This window comes from Anolis sagrei, chromosome 2 (assembly GCF_037176765.1).
Source record: "Anolis sagrei isolate rAnoSag1 chromosome 2, rAnoSag1.mat, whole genome shotgun sequence".
Taxonomy (NCBI): Eukaryota; Metazoa; Chordata; class Lepidosauria; order Squamata; family Dactyloidae; genus Anolis; species Anolis sagrei.
In genome coordinates, this window is record NC_090022.1 from 179,360,043 (window position 1) to 179,380,644 (window position 20,602).

Consider the following 20,602-nt stretch of genomic DNA (forward strand, 5'->3'; position numbering starts at 1 on the left):
AGCTAGATGAGTGGCTAAAGTAAATTTTCAGAACATCTAACTGCAGTGCATAGAATCTCATCCATCCCCCTGACAAGCAATATGAATTAAGTAAAACAATGTGAATTGTTGCATAGTAAAGGTAAAGGTTGTCCCCTGACATTAAGTCCAGTCATGTCTGACTCTGGGGTGTGGTGCTCATCTCCATTTCTAAGTCGAAGAGCCAGCGTTGTCCATAGACACCTCCAAGATCATGTGGCTAGCATGACCGCATGGAGCGCCGAATTGTTGCATGCATGACATTAAATTGTGCACATATTCACATAAGCAACAGAACCCTGGGTGCAGAATATGGGTAATTTTTTAACGTAACCAATCAGATTCAATTTTAAGGAAGTGTCAGTACAGTCCAACTCAAGCGTAGCTTCCAAATGTAATTTTTAGACATGATGTGCTACAGTGTACAGTGGGTTCCCCATATCCTGCTGGGCTTTAGTTCCAAGCTCCCCTGTGGATATTAGGAATCTACAGATACCCAAGATCCATTGTACCAGTGGTTGTCAACCTGTGGGTTCCCAGATGTTTTGGCCTTCAACTCCCAGAAATCCTAACAGCTGGTGAACTGGTTGGGATTTCTGCGGGATGTAGTCCAAAAAACCTGGGGACCCAAAGATTGAGGACCCCTAAATTTATACACAATGGGGGAATATCTCCTATCTAAAATGTCTAAATCAATATTTACTTCTTGGGCTTTGAAAGAAAATTTAAGTCATTGATGGTTGAATCCATGGAAACAGAATGTGTGGATACAGAGAACCAACCATATTTTGAACCTTCTGTATTCCACCCACCTGAACATTTCTTTTTCTTCTTATCTTTGCTTTCTCTTTCTCTAGCAGACTATCTGTCTATCCACGTAACCCACAAAATACATAATAGAGAATACTGCACTGGCGAGTAGTCTATTGTGTTGTTACTTATTTCTGATGCACCATCTTCAGACGTGGCTTCCAGGCTTTCACCTCTGCCTCCCCATACTTAGAGATAAGCCTTATATCCCTCCCTGAATCACCACAGTTCTTGCTTTGCTCACCTGGGGAGCTCCATGGGCCGCCACTCCACAGAGTGATACATGCTCTGAACATTTGTTAGCCATTCCCGAAGTACAGCCGTTGTGTTGTCCACGTTGTGATCGGTTGCCACCCTAAAGAGACATTGGATAATGAAAACATGGTCCAGCAGATGAAAATCTCATTCTGCACCTCCCTGTCAACAGTTCCTCCAGAACCCCAAAGATATCAGTGCTACAGAGTTTGTACCTTAATCAGGACACATTATGGGCACGTGTAGGTGCTTCCAAGCTGTTGGTTAACTTATGGCAACTGCATGAATTTCACAGAGTTTTCTTAGGTAAGCAATACTCAAAAGTGGTTTTGTTAGTTCTTTCCTCTGAAATATACCCTATGGCACCTGGTATTCCTTGGTGGTGTCCCTTCGAAGTACTGAACAGTTATAGCCCTGATTAGATTCTAAGATCAGCCAGGAATTTATTTATTAATTATTTATTTACGGTATTTATACCCCGCTCTTTTCATCCCAAAGAGGGAGCCCTAGGTGGTGCAGTGGGTTAAACCCTTGTGCCGGCAGGACTGAAGATCAACAGGTTGCAGGTTCGAATCCAGGGAGAACACAGATGAGCTCCTTCTGTCAGCTCCAGCTACCAATGCAGGGGACATGAGAGAAGCCTCCCACAAGGATGGTAAAACATCAAAATATCCGGCCATCCCCTGGGCAACGTCCTTGCAGACGGCCAATTCTCTCACACCAGAAGGCACTTGCAGTTTCTCAAGTTGCTCCTAACACACACAAAAAAACCCAAAGAGAACTCAGAGCAGCTTACGGAACACACATACGGCAAACATTCAATGCCCATTATACAATTAACAAGGACAGACAACACAGATAGAGGTAAAGGCAGTTTTTCCCCATCGTATTTCCAGCATCTTGGAGGCTGTGCTCAACTCCAGCCACAGGGGGTGCTGTCACTCTATCTTCCATGCCAAGGAGTTTCCTCCCAATCGATGCCCTTAAGAGTGCCTTTAATACCTCCCTACTAAAAGCAGTACCTATTTATATACTCACATTCTGCTTTCAACCTGCTAGGTGGGAAGGTGAGCTGGGGCTAACGGTGGGTGCTCACCCCGACCTGGGCTTGAACTACTGACCTATTGACTGGCAGGATATTTCTGCAGCACTGTGGTTTAGCCCATTTTGAGGGCATATTGTACTAAGCCTAGCCCCGAAATTTTGTGTTTTCAGAATATATAGGCTCTACTGGTCCCCAAAGATTGGTCTTCTGGATATTTGTGATTTTAGTTCCCAGAATTCCTGACTGTTGGCCAAGCTTGCTGGGGCTTCTGGGAGCCAAAGACCAAAACATCTGGATGACTTAAGTTTGAGGATCATTGCTGTGTGTGGAATAATACAGGACTGGTTTTAACATTGTTAGTTCTATACACATACACAGACATACTAATTTACCTGCGCTGATGTATATAAATAACAACAACAACAATTTTATTTATATTCTTCTCTATCTCCCCAAGGGGACTTAGGGTGGATTAAATGTATTAACTACCAGGATACACAGCCAGTCCAGGAGAAAATGTAAATACAAGGCATACATTCAGTTTACAAAAGTTTGCCTGTTTGACAAGCCAGTGCTAATTAGTACCATCACAAGTGAGCAGATTGTGTTAAAGCAGTTTCCCTTAACCTATCGCCTTCCAGGTAAGTTTAACTACAACACACATCATCCCTTGCCATCATCTGTGCCATGCTGGTTGGGGATAAAGAGAGCCATAGTCCCTTCACCTGGAAAACTGGTTTTAAAACAGTTTTCCATTAAACATTACAAAGCAGGGAGGAAAAAAAGAAAGTTGATTTACTAAACAATAATCAGAGGGTAAATATATCTAAATTTTAAAATCAAAGTTCTGTTCATTTCAGAAAACAAATGTGTGTTTGTTGGGAGGGAGGAATAAATGATATCTGAGCAAGTAAAGTTTAACCTTTTTCTTGCAGTTTTCCATGTCAAGGAAAATTCTTCTTCCTAAACTTTGTTTTTTTGGTCGTGTCAGGAGCGACTTGAGAAACTGCAAGTCGCTTCTGGTGTGAGAGAATTGGCCGTCTGCAAGGACTTTGCCCAGGGGACGCCCAGATGATCTGATGTTTTTATCATCCTTGTGGGAGGCTTCTCTCATGTCCCCGCATGAGGAGCTGGAGCTGATAGAGGGAGCTCATCCTCCTCTCCCCAGATTTGAACCTGCAACCTGTCGGTCTTCAGTCCTGCCGGCACAGGGGTGTAACCCACTGCGCCACCGGGGGGCTCCTTCTTCCTAAACTGGCATTTGGATACAGAGCAATTTTTGTGTGTGTGTTAGGACTTGAGAAACTGCAAGTCACTTCTGGTGTGAGAGAATTGGCCGTCTGCAAAGACATTGCCCAGGGGATGCCCAGATGTTTTACCATCCTTTGGGAGGCTTCTCTCATGTCCCCGCATGGGAAGCTGTAGCTAACAGACAGGAGCTCACCCCATTCCGCAGATTCAAACTGCCGATCTTCAGGCTACTGGAGAAGAAGGGGATTATTTTGTGTTACTTTTGTTGATGTAATTTAAATAAGGACATTACCCAGGGGACACCTGGATGTTTTGATGCTTTACCATCCTTGTGGGAGGCTTCTCTCATGTCCCAGCATGGGGAGCTGGAGCTGACAGGGGGAGCTCAACCCACTCTCCCTAAATTCGAACCTCTGACCTGTCGGTCCTCAATCCTGCCAGCGCAAGGGTTTAACCCACTGTGCCTCACAGAGCAATGGAGATCAGCCTCACTTCTACATATATGTCAGAAAACTACATGCATCTATCATCATGAACAGAAAATTTGGGGGGAGGGGGGAATGTTACTCTCAATTAATTCATCTGTATTCAAAGGTGCAATCTAGATTTATATTGCACTCCTAAACACAGAAACTGGGAAAGGGAGTCATATGCATCTGTTCAAACACATCTCCAAACTATCAAAGGAGCTGTCAAGATGAAATTTCAAGAATGCATAATGCTATGGGCTTGGGATATCTGTTCATAGAATCTGAAAAAGGATTACAATATGGGCTTTTGAAAAAATAAGGGACACTTGGAACACGAGCTACCCATTATGTTCAATGGAACTGTGAGTTCCATCACCTGGCAGCTGCCTTCTTTGTGTGGCCAGAAACATGTTTAGCATCCTTGAAATAGAGCCACCGCCGCTCTGCAATTACTTTCCCCAAACATGGCCCAAAGCTTCTCATAGATATGGATAAGCTGAAGTTGGATACCACTCCACACTGCAAGTCACATTTGGATGTTTCTGCTATTTATAACCATAATCATATCCATAGTATAGAATGAAGATTACTCCTCAAATAACATCTCGCAACTCTATTATCTACAGAGTTATGCACTTCTAAAGAGAGACATGAAAAAGAATTTGTTGAATGGGAAAAGGGGGTTAGATCAGGATGGGAAATAGGGAAATGGATGGGGACATTTCCCATGTGGCACTACAGTGTATTTTGGCACACTGGTATTGATCTAATGTCCTGGCAGGATTGTTGATCGAAAGGTTGATGGTTCAAATTTGGGTGTCTCCTGGGCAACGTCCTTGCAGACAGCTGATTCTCTCACACCAGAAGCAACTTGCAATTTCTCAAGTTGCTCGTGATACACAAAATTTGTTTCTAGTTATCATTTTGGTTTGGGCTGATTTTATTTGTTTTTTTGAGGACCTTCTGGATGGATTTGGGGTTTAAATTATTTGAAAATCAGCCCATTTTTCCTGACATTTCGCCTGCATCTATGGTAAGCATCCTCAAAGGTAGTGAGGTCTGTTGGAACATGTTCCAACAGACCTCACTACCTCTGAGGATGCTTGCCATACATGCAGGCGAAATGTCAGGAGAAAATGCCTCTAGAACATGGCCATATAGCCCGAAAAAACCTACAACAACCCAGTGATTCCAGCCATGAAAGCCGACAACAATATACAGCGCATTTTTAATGGGGGTGGTTTCTGAGGGCTTGAAGGAGATCTTTAGATGCCTTCAAAGACTGACTATCCCCAGTTAGAAAAAAAATTCTTAATATATTATCTTTAAAGGAAAAAGGTTAAGGTTGTCCCCTGACATTAAGTCCAGTCGTGTCTGACTCTGGGGGTTGGGGCTCATCTCCATTTCTAAGCCAAACAGCCAGCGTTGTCCATAGACATCTTCAAGGTCATGTGGCCAGCATGACTGCATCGAGCACTGTGATCTTCCCACCAGAGCAGTACCTATTGATCTACTCACATTTCCATATTTCGAACTGCTAGGTTGGCAGAAGCTGGGGCTGACAGCGGAAGCTCAAGCTGCTCCCTGGATTCAAACCTGCTCCCTTTCAGTTGACAAGCTCTGCAACTCAGTGGTTTAACCCACTGCGCCACCACAAACCCAATATGATTCCTCAAATAAACAATTGTCTCTATTAGAGCAATCGTGCTTCCAGAGTTTGGAAAAGTTAATTGACCTTTTGGACTAAAATTCTCCGGAATCCCTCGCTGGGAATTTAGGAAACTGTATTCCAAAGAAGGATGTTCCCAAACTCTAATTAAATTGTAGCCAACAGTAAGAGTTTCATTCCTCTGCATATCAACAAAATAACTGTTTTTATGGGCTCTTCCAGACATATATTCCAGGATTTAATCCCAGGTTTTCTGATTTAAACTGGAATATATGAGTCTATACTGCCAGAAAATCCGGGATAAACAGAAAACCTATGATCAGATCGTGGGATATAGGGTCTGTCTGGAAGGGCCCTAAGACAGGCACACTTTAGTTGTTTTTGCTTTGGGATTTTAAATTGAGATAAGGTTTACCATTTGAAAAATAGGAGGGAAAACTGGTTCGGAAAGGGGGAAAAGGTTGATAGAAAGAGAACTAGAATGGTCCATATCTATACATGCAGGCAAAGAAAATCAGAGAACCAGAAGGAGATTCAAAGTAAAAAGAATGGATAAAAGAGTGGATTTATGGCTAGTTCAAAAAAAGAGCCAAAGAGGTTGTGGCTCACAGAGGGGCACATATGAGAGGGTAAGCCAAAAACAACACAAAGTGGGTTGTGTCAACACTTTGTAAAGCCAGGTACAGCAGCAAAATGGACTTTGCCACCGTTGGCCAGAAAATGTTGGGGAAGAATGGCCTGTATATCCCAGAAACCTCAGAATTAGCTAGGACTGAAGGTGCATCCACACTGTAGGATTAATGAGAGCCGTTCAGCAGTGTGAGCCATTCAGCAGTGGAACTCTCTGCTTTCTTATTATTATTATTGAAGATAGGTAGATAGATAGATAGATAGATAGATAGATAGATAGATATGGCTACACACACATGCACACATATACACACACGTATATACATGCATATATATATACACACACACAGAGGCGGCCCTAGGTAATTTTCAACGGTAAGCAAACAGTATTCCTCCAACCAATCACCGATATATATTTTCTGATCGTTGTGGGAGTTCTGTGTGCCATATTTGGTTCGGTTCCATCATTGGTGGAGTTCAGAATGCTCTTTGATTGTAGGTGAACTATACATCCCAATAACTACAACTCGCATATGTCAAGGTCTATTTTCCCTCAAGAGCGCCTCAAGAGCGCCCCTGGGCAAAATCAACTACACTGCGAATGCTTACTTTGCGTAATGGGTTGAGCCGCCCCTGCACACAGACACATATACACACACACACAAATATGTATGTACACATATGAGATAGTCATTGAAAGAAATGAGCAAAATGTACAGCAAGATGTCCCACAGAAATAAAAGTTTTTGCAGCTGAATAACCCTCCCCCCCCCCAAGTTTTTATGATAGAACCAATTAGGAAATGGCATAGTGTTGTTATTATTATTACTATTATTATTGAAGCCATACACACACACACGGAGGAAAGAAGATTCCATCTGAACATTAGGAAGAACTTCCTGGCTGTGAGAGCTGTTCAGCAGTGGAACTCTCTGCCCCGGAGTGTGATGGAGGCTCCTTCTTTGGAAGCTTTTAAACAGAGGCTGGATGGCCATCTGTCGGGGGTGCTTTGAATACAATTTTACTACTTCTTAGCAGGGGGTTGGACTGGATGGCCCATGAGGTCTCTTCCAACTCTATGATTCTATTATTCTAATGCAGCCTGACTTCCTTTTAACTGCCAGAGTTCAATGCTATGGAATCATGGGAGTTTTACACGGTCTTTAGCCTTCCCTGCTGAAGAGTGCTGGGGCCTCACTAAGCTCCAAATCCTAGGATCCAATGGCAGTTAAAATGGTGTCAAACTGCGTTAATTATATAGTGTAGATGCGCTCTAAGATTGCAGGTGACATAGAAGGACAACAAACGGATCTGTAATAATGGGCGAAGGTACGATACATGCCCACCCATTAAAACGGATGACAGAAGATGCTTTGTATGCATTTAGAAACTGCCTTACTTGTGGACTTACATTACGGACCTCTTCTCAAATCACAGTCAGGGGAGCCAAAGATAAGAACTTCCATTTAATTGCTAGTCCCAGTTAGATGAATCAATAGGACCTACACAAGTTTTGACTTACCGCCCAGCATTTAATTGCATGAGTCTGGGTTTAGAACAAAAGGCCATGTGTGCAAAGGGAAGTTTTCATCCACAGTGAGGCAATTTATCACTTCCACATTTATTCAGAACCTAGTAGCTCCATAACGTATTTCCGATGGAGCACAATCGTACTGAATTCCAAGCTTATTTTGTCCTGGATGTGAATAGGACTGTTTTGTGAAGTTCCTTCAGTGCTAAGTAGAATTAACTCCTGTGTAAAACTGCTAAAGTAAGACCAATTCCACACAGTAAGATTTCACTCTGAGTAGAAGTGCATGATAGGACTACAATCACATAATGAATCTATACTTCACAATTACTGCACTACTGCTTCTCCTTCTTCATCCTCCTCCTCTTCTTAGCTCCAACATTTTATTCATATGTTACCTTTCACCCAAAGTGGGATTCAAGGCAACGCCATGCTATGAAGTCCTGAGATTTGTAGTCTGCTGAAGAGAATGAACACGTCAAACTACTCTGGGACTTCCGGATTCAGACAGACAGAGTTTTGGAGCACAATATTCCTGACCTCAAGATCGTGTTAAAAAACAAAGTATGGATTGTCGATGTTGCAATCCCGGGTGACAGCAGGATTGAAGAGAAACAGCTGGAAAAGCTGACCCGATACGAGGATTTAAAGATCAAACTGCAAAGACTCTGGCACAAACCAGTCAAGGTGGTCCCAGTGGTGATCGGCACACTGGGTGCAGTGCCTAAAGACCTTGGCCTGCACTTAAACACAATCGGCGCTGACAAAATTATCATCTGCCAGCTGCAAAAAGCCACCATACTGGGATCTGCACATATTATTCGCTAATACATTACACAGTCCTAGACACTTGGAAAGTGTCAAATTTGTGATCAAAACAACAGCCAGTAGAGTGATCTTGTCTGCTGTGGACTCATCTTGTTGTGCTTCAAATAACAACAACAACAACACTATCCCCCATGCTTTAATGATAGAACCGATTAGGAAATGACATTCACAATCCAGGAGCAAAAATCATGTTACATAGTGTTAATATTATTACTATTATTATTGAAGATAGATAGATAGATAGATATGGCTACACATACATGCACACATATACACACATGTATATACATGCATATATATATACACACACACAAATATGTATGTGCACATACACACACATATGAGATAGTCATTGAAAGACATGAGCAAAATGTGCTGCAGGATGTCCCACAGAAATGAAAGTTTTTGCAGCTGAATAAACTTTTTTCCCCATGTTTTAATGATAGAACCAATTAGGAAATGGCATCGTGTTACACCGTGTTGTTATTATTATTATTACTACAATTATTGAAGCTATATATATATATATACACACACACACACACACACACATACATACACAAGAAAGAAGATTCCATCTGAACATGAGGAAGAACTTCCTGAATGTGAGAGCCGTTCAGCAGTGGAACTCTCCGCCCCGGAGTGTGGTGGAGGCTCCTTCTTTGGAAGCTTTTAAACAGAGGCTGGATGGCCATCTGTCAGGGGTGATTTGAATGCAATATTCCTGCTTCTTGGCTGGGGGGTTGGACTGCATGGCCCTTGAGGTCTCTTCCAACTCTAGGATTGTATGTGACAGCTGTTCAGCAGTGGAACTCTCTGCCCCGGAGTGTGGTAGAGGCTCCTTCTTTGGAAGCTTTTAAACAGAGGCTGGACGGCCATCTCTCAGGGGTGCTTTGAATGCAATTTTCCTGCTTCTTGGCAAGGGGTTGGACTGGATGGCCCATGAGGTCTCTTCCAACTCTAGGATTCTATGTGAGAGCCATTCAGCAGTGGAACTCTCTGCCATGGAGTGTGGTAGAGACTCCTTCTTTGGAGGCTTTTAAACAGAGGCTGGATAGCCATCTGTCAGGGGTGCTTTGAATGCAATTTTCCTGCTTCTTGGCAGAAGGTTGGACTGGGTGGCTTTTGAGGTCTCTTCCAACTCTAGGATTCCATGTGAGACCTGTTCAGCAGTGGAACTCTCTGCCCCAGAGTGTGGTAGAGACTCCTTCTTTGGAAGCTTTTAAACAGAGGCTGGATGGCCATCTGTTGGGGGTGCTTTGAATGCAATTTTCCTACTTCTTGGCAGAGGGTTGGACTGGGTGGCCCTTGAGGTCTCTTCCAACTCTAGGATTCTATGATTCTAACATCTGCATAGCAGAAGGAATGCAGTTTGGCACCACTTTTGACTGCAATGGCTCAGGGACCCTGGGATTTGTAGTTTGGTGGGGGAATCAGCACCCTTTGGACAGAGAATGCTCAAGACCTTGGGAAACCACAACTCCTGCGATGCCACAGCCTTGAGTCCTGGCAGCCCAACGTGAGCTCCTTCTGCAGGGCGGGGGAGGAGTGGAGGGGCCCGGGCTGGGGCTGGCGGGGGCGCGCGCTGGTGCTCGTGCCGGCTCCTTGCGCCTGCGCAGAGGGACTCACCAGAGGGCGATGCGGTCCTTGGGGTGCCGCAGCCTCTCGAGGCACCCCAGGGCGGCGGGCAGGGAGTGGGCCGCGTTGCGGGCCAGCAGCGCCACCAGGACGCGGGGGGCCCGCGGCGGAGACTCCGGCATCCATCGCTCCTCCGGGAAGTAGGCCCCGGCCAAGGAGGGCAGCAGCCAGGAGAGGAGCAGCGCCAGCCACCGCGGCGGCTTCATGGCCGGAGAGACGCCGCTGGAGCGCTCGCCTGCTTTCTTGCCCGCCGACAAAAAGGGGGGAAAAGAGGAAAACCCCGCCTTAAAGGCGCAAGTGGCCACGCCTGCCCTCGCTACGCAAATCGGCCCAGCGCTGAGACTTCCCTTTAAGGGAGGTACCTTTTTTTCCCCGCCGACAGTTATTACAAAGTTCCAAGAGCAGCTGCCAAGCTACTTCAGCTTTATCTTCCAGGCTCTTTCTACACTTCCAGGGCCTTCCTATACTGCTCTATGGCCCCTTCCACACAATCCCACAATATCTGCTTTGAACTGAGATATATGGCAGCATGGACTCAGATATTCCAGTTCAAAGCAGATATTATGGGGGGCCTTCCACACAGCCCTATATCCCAGGATATCAAGGCAGGAAATCCCACATTATCTGAGTGTGGACTCAGATAACCCAGTTCAAAGCACAGGGTGAGGCAGCATAACTGCCTTTTTTGAACTGGGATATATAGCAGTGTGGACTCAGATAATTTATTATTTATTTGCTTTACTTCTATACCGCCTTTCTCAGCCGAAATGGCGACTCAAGGCGGTTTACATAGTAAAGGTTAACACAACAACATCAAAAAGGCAATTAAAAGCACATTATACAAACATATCAAGTCAAAAACAAAAATTATCATAGACGTGCGCCTCAGCAAACAAATCAGAATCCGTAATCATAATCCTTTATACCAATTCCTATGCTCAGTTGTACCATCTTACTGTATTTCATTGCACTATTTAGCCAAACGCTTGTTCGTAAAACCAAGTCTTGACCTTCCTCCGGAATGCCAGCAGTGAAGGGGCCTGTCTGATGTTCACAGGTAGGGCGTTCCACAGCCGAGGGGCCACCACCGAGAAGGCCCTGTCTCTCGTCCCCGCCAAGCGTGCCTGCGATGCAGGCGGGACCAAGAGCAGGGCCTCCCGAGACGATCTTAATGTCCTAGTCGGTTCATAGGAGGAGATGCGTTCGGAGAGGTAAGTAGGGCCAGAACTGTTTAGGGATTTATAGGCTAAAGCCAGCACCTTGAATTGTGCTTGGTAGCAGATTAGCAGCCAGTGGAGCTGGCGCAGCAGAGGAGTGGTGTGCTCCCTGAGTGCCGCTCCTGTTAGCAACCTGGCTGCCGAACGTTGGACCATTTGAAGCTTCCGAGCAGTCTTCAAGGGCAACCCCACGGACTCAGATAACCCTTCCACACAGATGGATAAAATCCCACATTATCTGCTTTGAGCTGGGATATATGACAGTGTGGACTCAGATCACCCAGTTCAAAGAAGATATTGTGGGGGGTTTTCTGCCTTGACATTCTGGGATATAGGGCTGTGTGGAAGGGCACAGGATCCCTGATCTTTATCCCAGATTATCTGGCAATGGAGACTCATATGATCCAGTTCAAAGCAAATATTGTGGGATTTTCTGCCTTGATATTCTGGGATAGAAGACCATATGGAATCATAGACTCCTAGAGTTGGAAGAGACCTCATGGGCCATCCAGTCCACCCTGCCAAGAAGCAGGAATATTGCATTTAAATCACCCCCAACAGATGGCCATCCAGCCTCTGTTTAAAAGCTTCCAAAGAAGGAGCCTCCACCACATTTCAGGGCAGAGAGTTCCACTGCTGAACGGCTCTCACAGTCAGGAAGTTCTTCCTCACGTTCAGATGGAATCTCCAGGCAGGTCCTATATCCCAGGCACATTCAGAACATTATAGAACTGCAGTATGCTGATGACAAAGTCATCTGTGCGCATTCAGAAGAAGACCTACAAGCCACTCTAAACACCTTCGCAGAAGCATACGACCTGTCATTGAACATCGAGAAAACCAAAGTGCTCTTCCAGCAGTCACCGGCCATTCCCCCTCCAATGCCAGAAATACAGCTTAATGGCGTAACATTAGAAAATGTTGACCATTTCCGCTACCTTGGCAGCCACCTCTCCACAAAAGTCAACATTGACACTGAAATACACCACTGCCTGAGCTCTGCGAGTGCAACATTTTTCCGAATGAAGCAGAGAGTGTTTGAGGACCGGGACATCCGTAGGGATACCAAGGTGCTTGTTTATAAAGCTATTGTCCTCCCAACCCTACTATATGCCTGCGAGAAGTGGACTGTCTACAGACATCACATGCAACTCCTAGAACAATTTCATCAGCGCTGCCTCCAGAAAATCCTGTAAATCTCTTGGGAAGACAAGAGGACAAACGTCAGCGTGCTGGAAGAAGCAAAGACCACCAGCATTGAAGTGATGGTCCTCCGCCATCAGCTCCACTGGACCGGCCACGTTGTCCGGATGCCCGACCACTGTCTCCCAAAGCAGTTGCTCTACTCCGAACTCAAGAACGGAAAAGGGAATGTTGGAGGACAGGAAAAGAGATTGAAAGATGGGCTCAAAGCCAACCTTTAAAACTGTGGCATAGACACCGAGAAATGGGAAGCCCTGGCCCTTGAGCGCTCCAGCTGGAGGTCAGCTGTGACCAGCAGTGCTGTGGAGTTTGAAGAGGCATGAATGGAGGGCGAAAGGGAGAAATGTGCCAAGAGGAAGGTGCATCAAGCCAACCCCGACCGGGACCACCTTCCACCTGGAAACCAGATGCATCATCAATGAGCTACAACTCATTCTGGGGAACCACTTAGGCCCTTTCCACACAGCTGAATAAAATCCACACATTATCTGCTTTGAACGGAGCCCCCAGTGGTGCAGTGGGTTAAACCCCTGCGCCGGCAGGATTGAAGACTTGACAGGTTGCAGGTTCGAATCCGGGGAGAGCGCGGATGAACTCCCTCTATCAGCTCCAGCTCCTCATGCGGGGACATGAGAGAAGCCTCCCACAAGGATGGTAAAAACATCAAAACATCTAGGCATCCCCTGGGCAACGTCCTTGCAGACAGCCAATTCTCAAGTTGCTCCTGACACGACAAAAAAAAAATTAATCTGCTTTGAACTGGGATTTATGGCAGCATGGACTCAGATATTCCAGTTCAAAGCAGATATTCTGGGGGCCCTTCCACACAGCCCTATGTCACATAATATCAAGGCAGGAAACCCCACATTATCTGAGTGTTTTTTTATACTATATGCTAAATGTTTTTAATAGTATTTATGACTGTTTTAATTGTTGTGGCATCGAATTGTTGCCAACTGTGAACTGCCTTGTGTCACCTCTGGGCTGAGAAAGGCGATATACAAATATGGTAAGTAAATAAATAAATTGTCTGCCTTGATATTCTGAGATATAGGGTCGTGTGGAGGGGGCCTGGGTTATATGGTTGTGTAGAAGGGCCAATAGACTTTTCACAAGATCTGGAAGGCAGCCTCTGCATGAATGGAAACAAATCTATCATTAGAAATGGCAATACTCCAAAACCGTTTGCAGAACATTTCCCTCTTCTTGGACACAGTGAGGGATTTATAGATTACTGCCCTTGAACAAGGAAGTTGCAAAAGAAGACAAGGAAGAGAAACTGCTGAACTGAATTACATGCAAAAAATAGAAACCAGATAGGCTTAAAAGTGCTGCTGTGTATATAGAGAAGTGTGGGAAGTAGAACAATGTCTTGGAATCTGAGGAGCTATATTTTGTCAGAATTAACAGTATTATTGGAGCCCCCAGTGGCGCAGTGGGTTAAAGCACTGTGCCAGCAGGACTAAAGACCGACAGGTCGCAGGTTCAAATCCGGGGAGAGGTGGATGAGCTCCCTCTGTTAGCTCCAGCTCCTCATGCGGGAACATGAGAGAAGCCACCCACAAGGATGATAAAACATCAAAAATCATCCAGGCGTCCCCTGGGCAACGTCCTTGCAGACGGCCAATTCTCTCACAACAGGAGTGGTTGCTCCTGACACGACAAAAAGAACAAAAAAACCCAGTATGATTGCATCTGGGACCTTGTAGGCATACTTTGGCACAGTGTCATTTGTTGGTTCTGATAAGAAAATTAGTCCTGATTTTCATCCCTTTTCAGTTATGAGAATTAAGAAATTTAATAATAATAATAATAATAATAATAATAATAATAAACATCTAGTCACCTCTCAACAAAAGTTTGCTCCAGGCACTGTCAGGGCATTATATGCTAATCAAGGTGGTCAATTGAAACATTCACACCTAGCTCCAGCAGACAAGAGTCCTTTGTCCCACCCTGGTCATTCCACAGATATATAAACCCCATTTTCCTAGTTCCAACAGACCTCACTACCTCTGAGGATGCTTGCCATAGATGCAGGCGAAACGTCCGGAGAGAATGCCTCTAGACCATGGCCATATAGCCCGAAAAAACCTACAACAACCCAATAATAAACTTTATTTAATACCCCATCATCTCCCCAATGGGAACTCGGGGTGTAATATGCTGAGGCCAAACCCAACAGCATATTAAAATAAAGTAAAACCAAAACACAATAACAACACAGTAAAATCCATACAACATATGAGTACAAAAAACCATAAAGCAAAATCATACACAATAAAATAACATAACAATGAAACCAAGAACAGGCTCATTTGTCTTTGAAATGCAGAAGTTACTGTTTGTTTTGCACTTCTCTGTTAGATACGTAAAATAGAGACTAAAGTAATAGGGCATGTGACATATTTTCCTGGATGTTTGCATAAGCTGATAACCAATGAAGGTTTGAGTGCTGAATTAGTGTTCTGGGGGAACCGGGTTCAAATTCTTGCTTGGCCATAGAAAATACTGAAGGACCACGGACATGTCGCACTCTCTCAGCCTTAGAGGAAAGGCAGCAGCAAACCTCTTCCGAATAAATCTTGCCATGATCGTTTCTCCTTAAGGGTGCCAGGAATTAGAGAAAACTTGAAGACACACAACAATGACAACAAGGCGTAAAGTCATTTCAGCCCAACTCTCAACACTCACTGCATTGAAGAGTTTGGCCTGTGAGTTTTGAATCTGGAACAACATCTGGAAAATCTGTAGGCAGATGTTGACATCCTCAGAAAGGACAACATGAATCATTTTTCAGCTGAACCTCTTAAAATGTTATGCCTATGGGTTTTGGATTTTCAGCTATTTTTTGGGCTTTCATTTTGTTACAAATTAATATATTAATAAATGGAATGGCTCTGGATTACATTTTGGATGATGTGATTTTAATTGATGTTTTAATAAGTTATGTTTTAATTGTTTGGTTTAAATTGTAATTGTGTATTGATACATGTATGTTTGGCATTGAATTGCAGCCTGTTGTATAAGTCCCTCGACGCTGAGAAAGGCATGATACAAATATAGTAAATAAGTAAATTTAGTGCTTCCGTCATTATAGGCAGTCCCCAAGTTACAAACGATTCGTAGTTAAAAATAGGGGTGAGACAACAAGAAGTGAGAGGAATCTGCTCCTCAGAAGGGAAATCCACTCCTGAAAGAGTTATCATGGGGAAACAGTGTCTGCACAGACGCTTTCTCATCAGTCCTTGTTTCCACAACAAGCCTTTTTTATTTTCAATATCCAATTATTACAGGGAGAGAAAGTGAGGTGAAATCTTTTGAATGGGCATAGACAGCAAAACAAACACCACAGGGGTGTCAATCCTTCCCTATGCTATCCAAACTGTATATATATAAAGAGAAAGAGATACAGGGCCTTCTCAGTAGTGGCCCCCCGCTGGTGGAACTCACTCCCTGAGGAAATTAGGTCATCTTCATCCCTCTTCACCTTTAGAAAAAAAGTTTAAAATGTGGATGTGGGTAAGGCCTTCGGGTAATTAAGCGGACAATGACAATAACAATGTTGACAATGGCTTGGAAATGGATTATGGATAAGTTTGATGGAGCATCCAACCACAGTTTTCGGCTAATAAGGGCCACCAGAGTGGTAATTCTTAGTAGATTTTAATTGTATTGTTTTAATGTTTTTAACTATTTATAATTATTGACTGTTTGTTTTTATTATGTATATAGTAGCTGTACCCGCCACACGGTCCTGTGGCCAACCTTTCCTCCCTCTTTCTCTCCCATTTTTCCTACTTCCAACAGACCTCACTACTTCTGAGGATGCTTGCCATAGATGCAGGCGAAACGTCAGGAGAAAAATTGCCTCCAGAACATGGCCATATAGCCCGGAAAAACCTACAACAACCCAGTGATTCCGGCCATGAAAGCCTTCGACAAAACATTACATTTTTATTTATATAGATTGAGGCATCGAATTGCTGCTGACTGGAAGCCGCCCTGAGATATATATATATAGATAGATAATGTATTTGGTCAGAATAAATGTACCTGCTCCAACTTACAAACAAATTCAACTTTAGAACAAACCTACAGAACCTATCTTGTTCATAACTTGAGGACTGCTTGTATCAGACTCTGGGCTCTGCATTTGCCTTCACTGGGATTGTCAGTTGACCCCCTTGGTCCATTTCTTGGCAATATTTGGTGGCAGAAAGGTTCAGCTTCCATTCCTTGCTCAGTGCCAATTGTAAACACTGTGCAGCGACACAACAACAACAATCTACACATAGTATAATGGAGGAAATGGAATCAAAGTCCATCCCATTAGAACATCTGGGATTGCATCAAAATAAGACAGTGAGCCAAGCCCTCTGCGTCCTGCAATGCAGACCACATCCATGGATGTTTTCCTCTTCCGTTCCTGGGAGAACCATTAAGGACATAACAATTGCCTGGCTCAAATAAATGGGAAGCCCGTGTGTAATTTGATCCAGGCCTTTCTCCTTTGCAAGACTCAAGACAGATTTGCTTAAAAGCTCACAAGTGCTAACAGCTGTGGAATGGAGTGAAGGGTTGGGACAAGAGACGGGAAAATTAAATCTTGCACCTCAAAACTTTTGCACAGAAATAGATTAAAATGAAGCTCATTTTCCCCCCTGATGCTTTACATCTGAAGTATGAATGCATTTGTCACGATATAATAAATTGTGTCGTGGTTTTTAAAGCAATCTATTACATGCTAATCATCTTCAGAGGCTTCTTTCTCTTCTAAAGAGTGAAATCGTGGTGCATATATTGGATTAACAATTGTGAAAGTCTGTTTCTGAACTGAATACATTTATTATTTAACTAGCTTGGGGACCTGGTAGTGACCGGGTTATTTGAAAAAGGCATTGTGGGGTTGCCTTTGAAGACTGCTCAGAAGCTTCAAATGGTCCAACGCTCGGCAGCCAGGTTACTAACAGGAGCAGCACTCAGGGAGCATACTACTCCTCTGTTGCACCAGCTCCACTGGCCGCCAGTTTGCTAATGGGCACAATTCTAAGTGCTGGCTTTAGCCTATAAAGCCCTAAACGGTTCTGGCCCAACTTACCGCTCCGAATGCATCTCCTCCTATGAACCAACTAGGACCTTAAGATCATCTGGGGAGGCCCTGCTCTCAGTCCCACCTGCATCTCAGGCGCGCCTGGCGGGAACGAGAGACAGGGCCTTCTCAGTGGTGGCCCCTCGGCTGTGGAACGCCCTTCCTATAAATATCAGATCAATCCCATCCCTATTGGCGTTTCGGAGGGAAGTGAAGACCTGTCTGTTCGAACAAGCATTCGATTAAGCAGTGTAATGAATATAGGAACACGGATTAACGGATGATAAGACTGGATTCTGATTTTACTGATGAGATGCTAATGATTGTTATATTGATGTTTAATTGTTGATGATGCTATTGTTTTAACTGTCCCATAATCGTTTTATGATGTTTTGCATTGAATTTTGCTGTTGTTAACCGCTTTGAGTTGCCTGAGGGCTGAGAAAAGCGGTATATAAATAAAGTAAATAAATAAATAATTGTTTGTTTTGGGGTGTTTCAGTTTGGTAATTTGTAGCTGTTTCTTAGAAAATGTCAGTCCTTCCTGTGGTTTTTTTAAATGAGTGCTCCCATTAGAAACTGCATAAAGATGTAGGTGAACTGCAATTCCTAAAATTCACCCTTTCCTACACTCACCTCAAACCCCACTAGTATTCAAAACTGGCCATGTTGGATCTGTGTGCCAAGTTTGTTCCACATCCATCGTCGGCTGGGTTCAGTGCTCTCTGGATGTAGGTGAACTACAACTCCTATAAGTCATGATGAATTCTCCCCAAACTTCTTGTTCAGTTGCTGATCAGTTCCTCTGTTTTCTGTGTGCCGTAGGAAAGGGTTAAGGGAGAGGCAGTGGGTGGAGAGAGTAAGGAACCTTGGGGTGTCCATTCTGGAGGAGAAACAGGAAATCCAGGAGGAAATTGTCCCCATATGAGAGCCTTCACTTGGGTGGTGGGCAGTATGTTGGTGGAGGACATTGGCAGGGTTTGGGCTACATGTTCACGGCGCTTGCTATAACCTGCAATGTCATTGGAGGGAGTGCTTTGGATGGCTTGTCAGCACTTTGAATTATAGCTGTTTGTGGAGGCGGGAGCCTGTCTGTGTAGGTGGGCACCCTAGCCACATACACACATACACATTTTCACTTTTATTGTGTGTATAGAATAGATAAGATAGATTAACGTGCTGATCTGAGCAGTACAGTAGGCTCTCGCTATCCATTAGGGATTGATTCCAGATCTGTGAATGCTCCAGTCGCATTTTATATAATGCCACAGTAAAATGGTATCCCTTACATAAAATGGTCAAGTGAGGGTTTGCTTTTGGAGTTTTATTTATTTGTTTGTTTGAGTATTTTCAAACTAGTTGATTCCACAGATGCAGAATCTGTTGATATGGAGGCTGGCTGTAGTTAGTTAGAACAGGCAGTCACTAGCCGTGTTCCAGCTGGGAAACCATAAAAATTGTTTTACTGATTGTCTGGAATAGGGACACATACCACTTTAAAATACAATTTTGTTGCAGCTTGTAAGAGACAATGATGTCACAGAAAAAACATCTGAGAAATTACGAGTGAACCAAAAAGCTGCCTAAATAGTCATGTTTAAATACTTGAAGGAATGCCACATTGAGGAGGGAGACAGCTTGTTTTCTGCTGCCCCAAAAACTAAGATACGAAGCAATGGATTCAAATGATAGGAAAAGAGATTCCATCTGAATATTAGAGGGAAAAATCTTCCTAAGAGAGTAAAAGCTGTTCAACCGTGAAATACGATGCCTCTGAACAGGCATGTAGCTGGGGGGGGGGGGGGGGGGGCTCCCCCCGAAATTCTCATGGTGGTTCGCGAAAAGGCCTTACTGGTGCATTATTTAAACTGTTATGTTTATTCATATCATGATCTGATCACCATACTCAATATATCCCATATGCATGAGGGTATTGGGGTAACGATACAAAAGGTTTGCTAGGCTAGACCCCCTTTCACTCAGATTCAGCCCCCCCCCCCCGAAACTCAGCCCCCCCGACCCCCCCCCCGAAAAAAATTCAGCCCCCCCCCCCCCCGAAACGAAATCCTGGCTACAGGCCTGCCTCTGAATGTGAAGAAGTCTTCAGGCCCTTCCACACAGCCCTATATCCCAGAATATCAAGGTAGAAAATCTGCTTTGAACAGGGTTATCCAAGCCCACACTCAGATAATGTGGGATTTTCTGCCTTGATATTCTGGGAAATAGGGCTGTGTAGAAGGGCCCTCCTTTTTTGGAAGTTTTTAAACAAAAGTTGGATGGCCATCTGTTGGGTGTGTTTTGATTGTGTATTCCTACATGGCTGGAGATGGGTCTGGATGATTCTGGGAGTTTCTTCCAACACCGTGATTCCAACTCCTGTTATAAATACTAAATTAAACAGATCTTTATAATAGATGCATACAGAGGAGGTTTTCCATCATATGATTGGAAAGTTCCCTCCCCATTGATCTTGCGGATTTATTTATTTATTTATCGTGTCAGGAGCAACCAGACAGTTGTATTACATTTTTAACAAAACAAACAGACAAAACACAAAGTTTGCAAGCTTGGTAGTTGATTAAATGTCCTTTGACCAGTAACTGGCCACTTGGAGTGCCTCCGGTATTGTCGCAAGAAGGTCCTCCATTGTGCATAACAGCAAGAATTGCACAGCCAGTGCAGTGACTGGAGAGTAATACATTGCATTCACTTCATTTGTACAAAGAGAGGAAATAAAGAATACCAATGTCGGTAACAAGACTTCAGCTGATAGTAAAGTATGAGTATTCTAAAAACATGGTGATGGTTTTGTGTTGTTTCTCTCCTCACTTTCCCCATAAGGCTACACCCCTGGGACTCACATTTACTTAGGGCAAGAAGACTGTGGCTGGATCTACACTGCCATGTAATCCAGTTTCTGAATGCAGATTACTCTATCTAACACA

General features: G+C 44.0%; 1 protein-coding gene across 1 annotated transcript in view; it reads right to left on the minus strand.

Moving 5' to 3' along the window:
• The window catches only part of COLGALT1 (collagen beta(1-O)galactosyltransferase 1), a 39,581-nt gene extending 29,163 nt beyond the window's left edge, over positions 1–10,418 (minus strand). Inside the window, exons 1-2 of the mRNA XM_060763113.2 lie at positions 10,137–10,418; positions 1,073–1,183 (exon numbers count right to left, since the gene is read on the minus strand). Coding sequence (XP_060619096.2) covers positions 1,073–1,183; positions 10,137–10,351 — 326 coding nt within the window. The 5' untranslated portion in view covers positions 10,352–10,418. The remainder of the gene's footprint in view (positions 1–1,072; positions 1,184–10,136) is intronic.
• Positions 10,419–20,602: the final 10,184 nt, after the last annotated feature.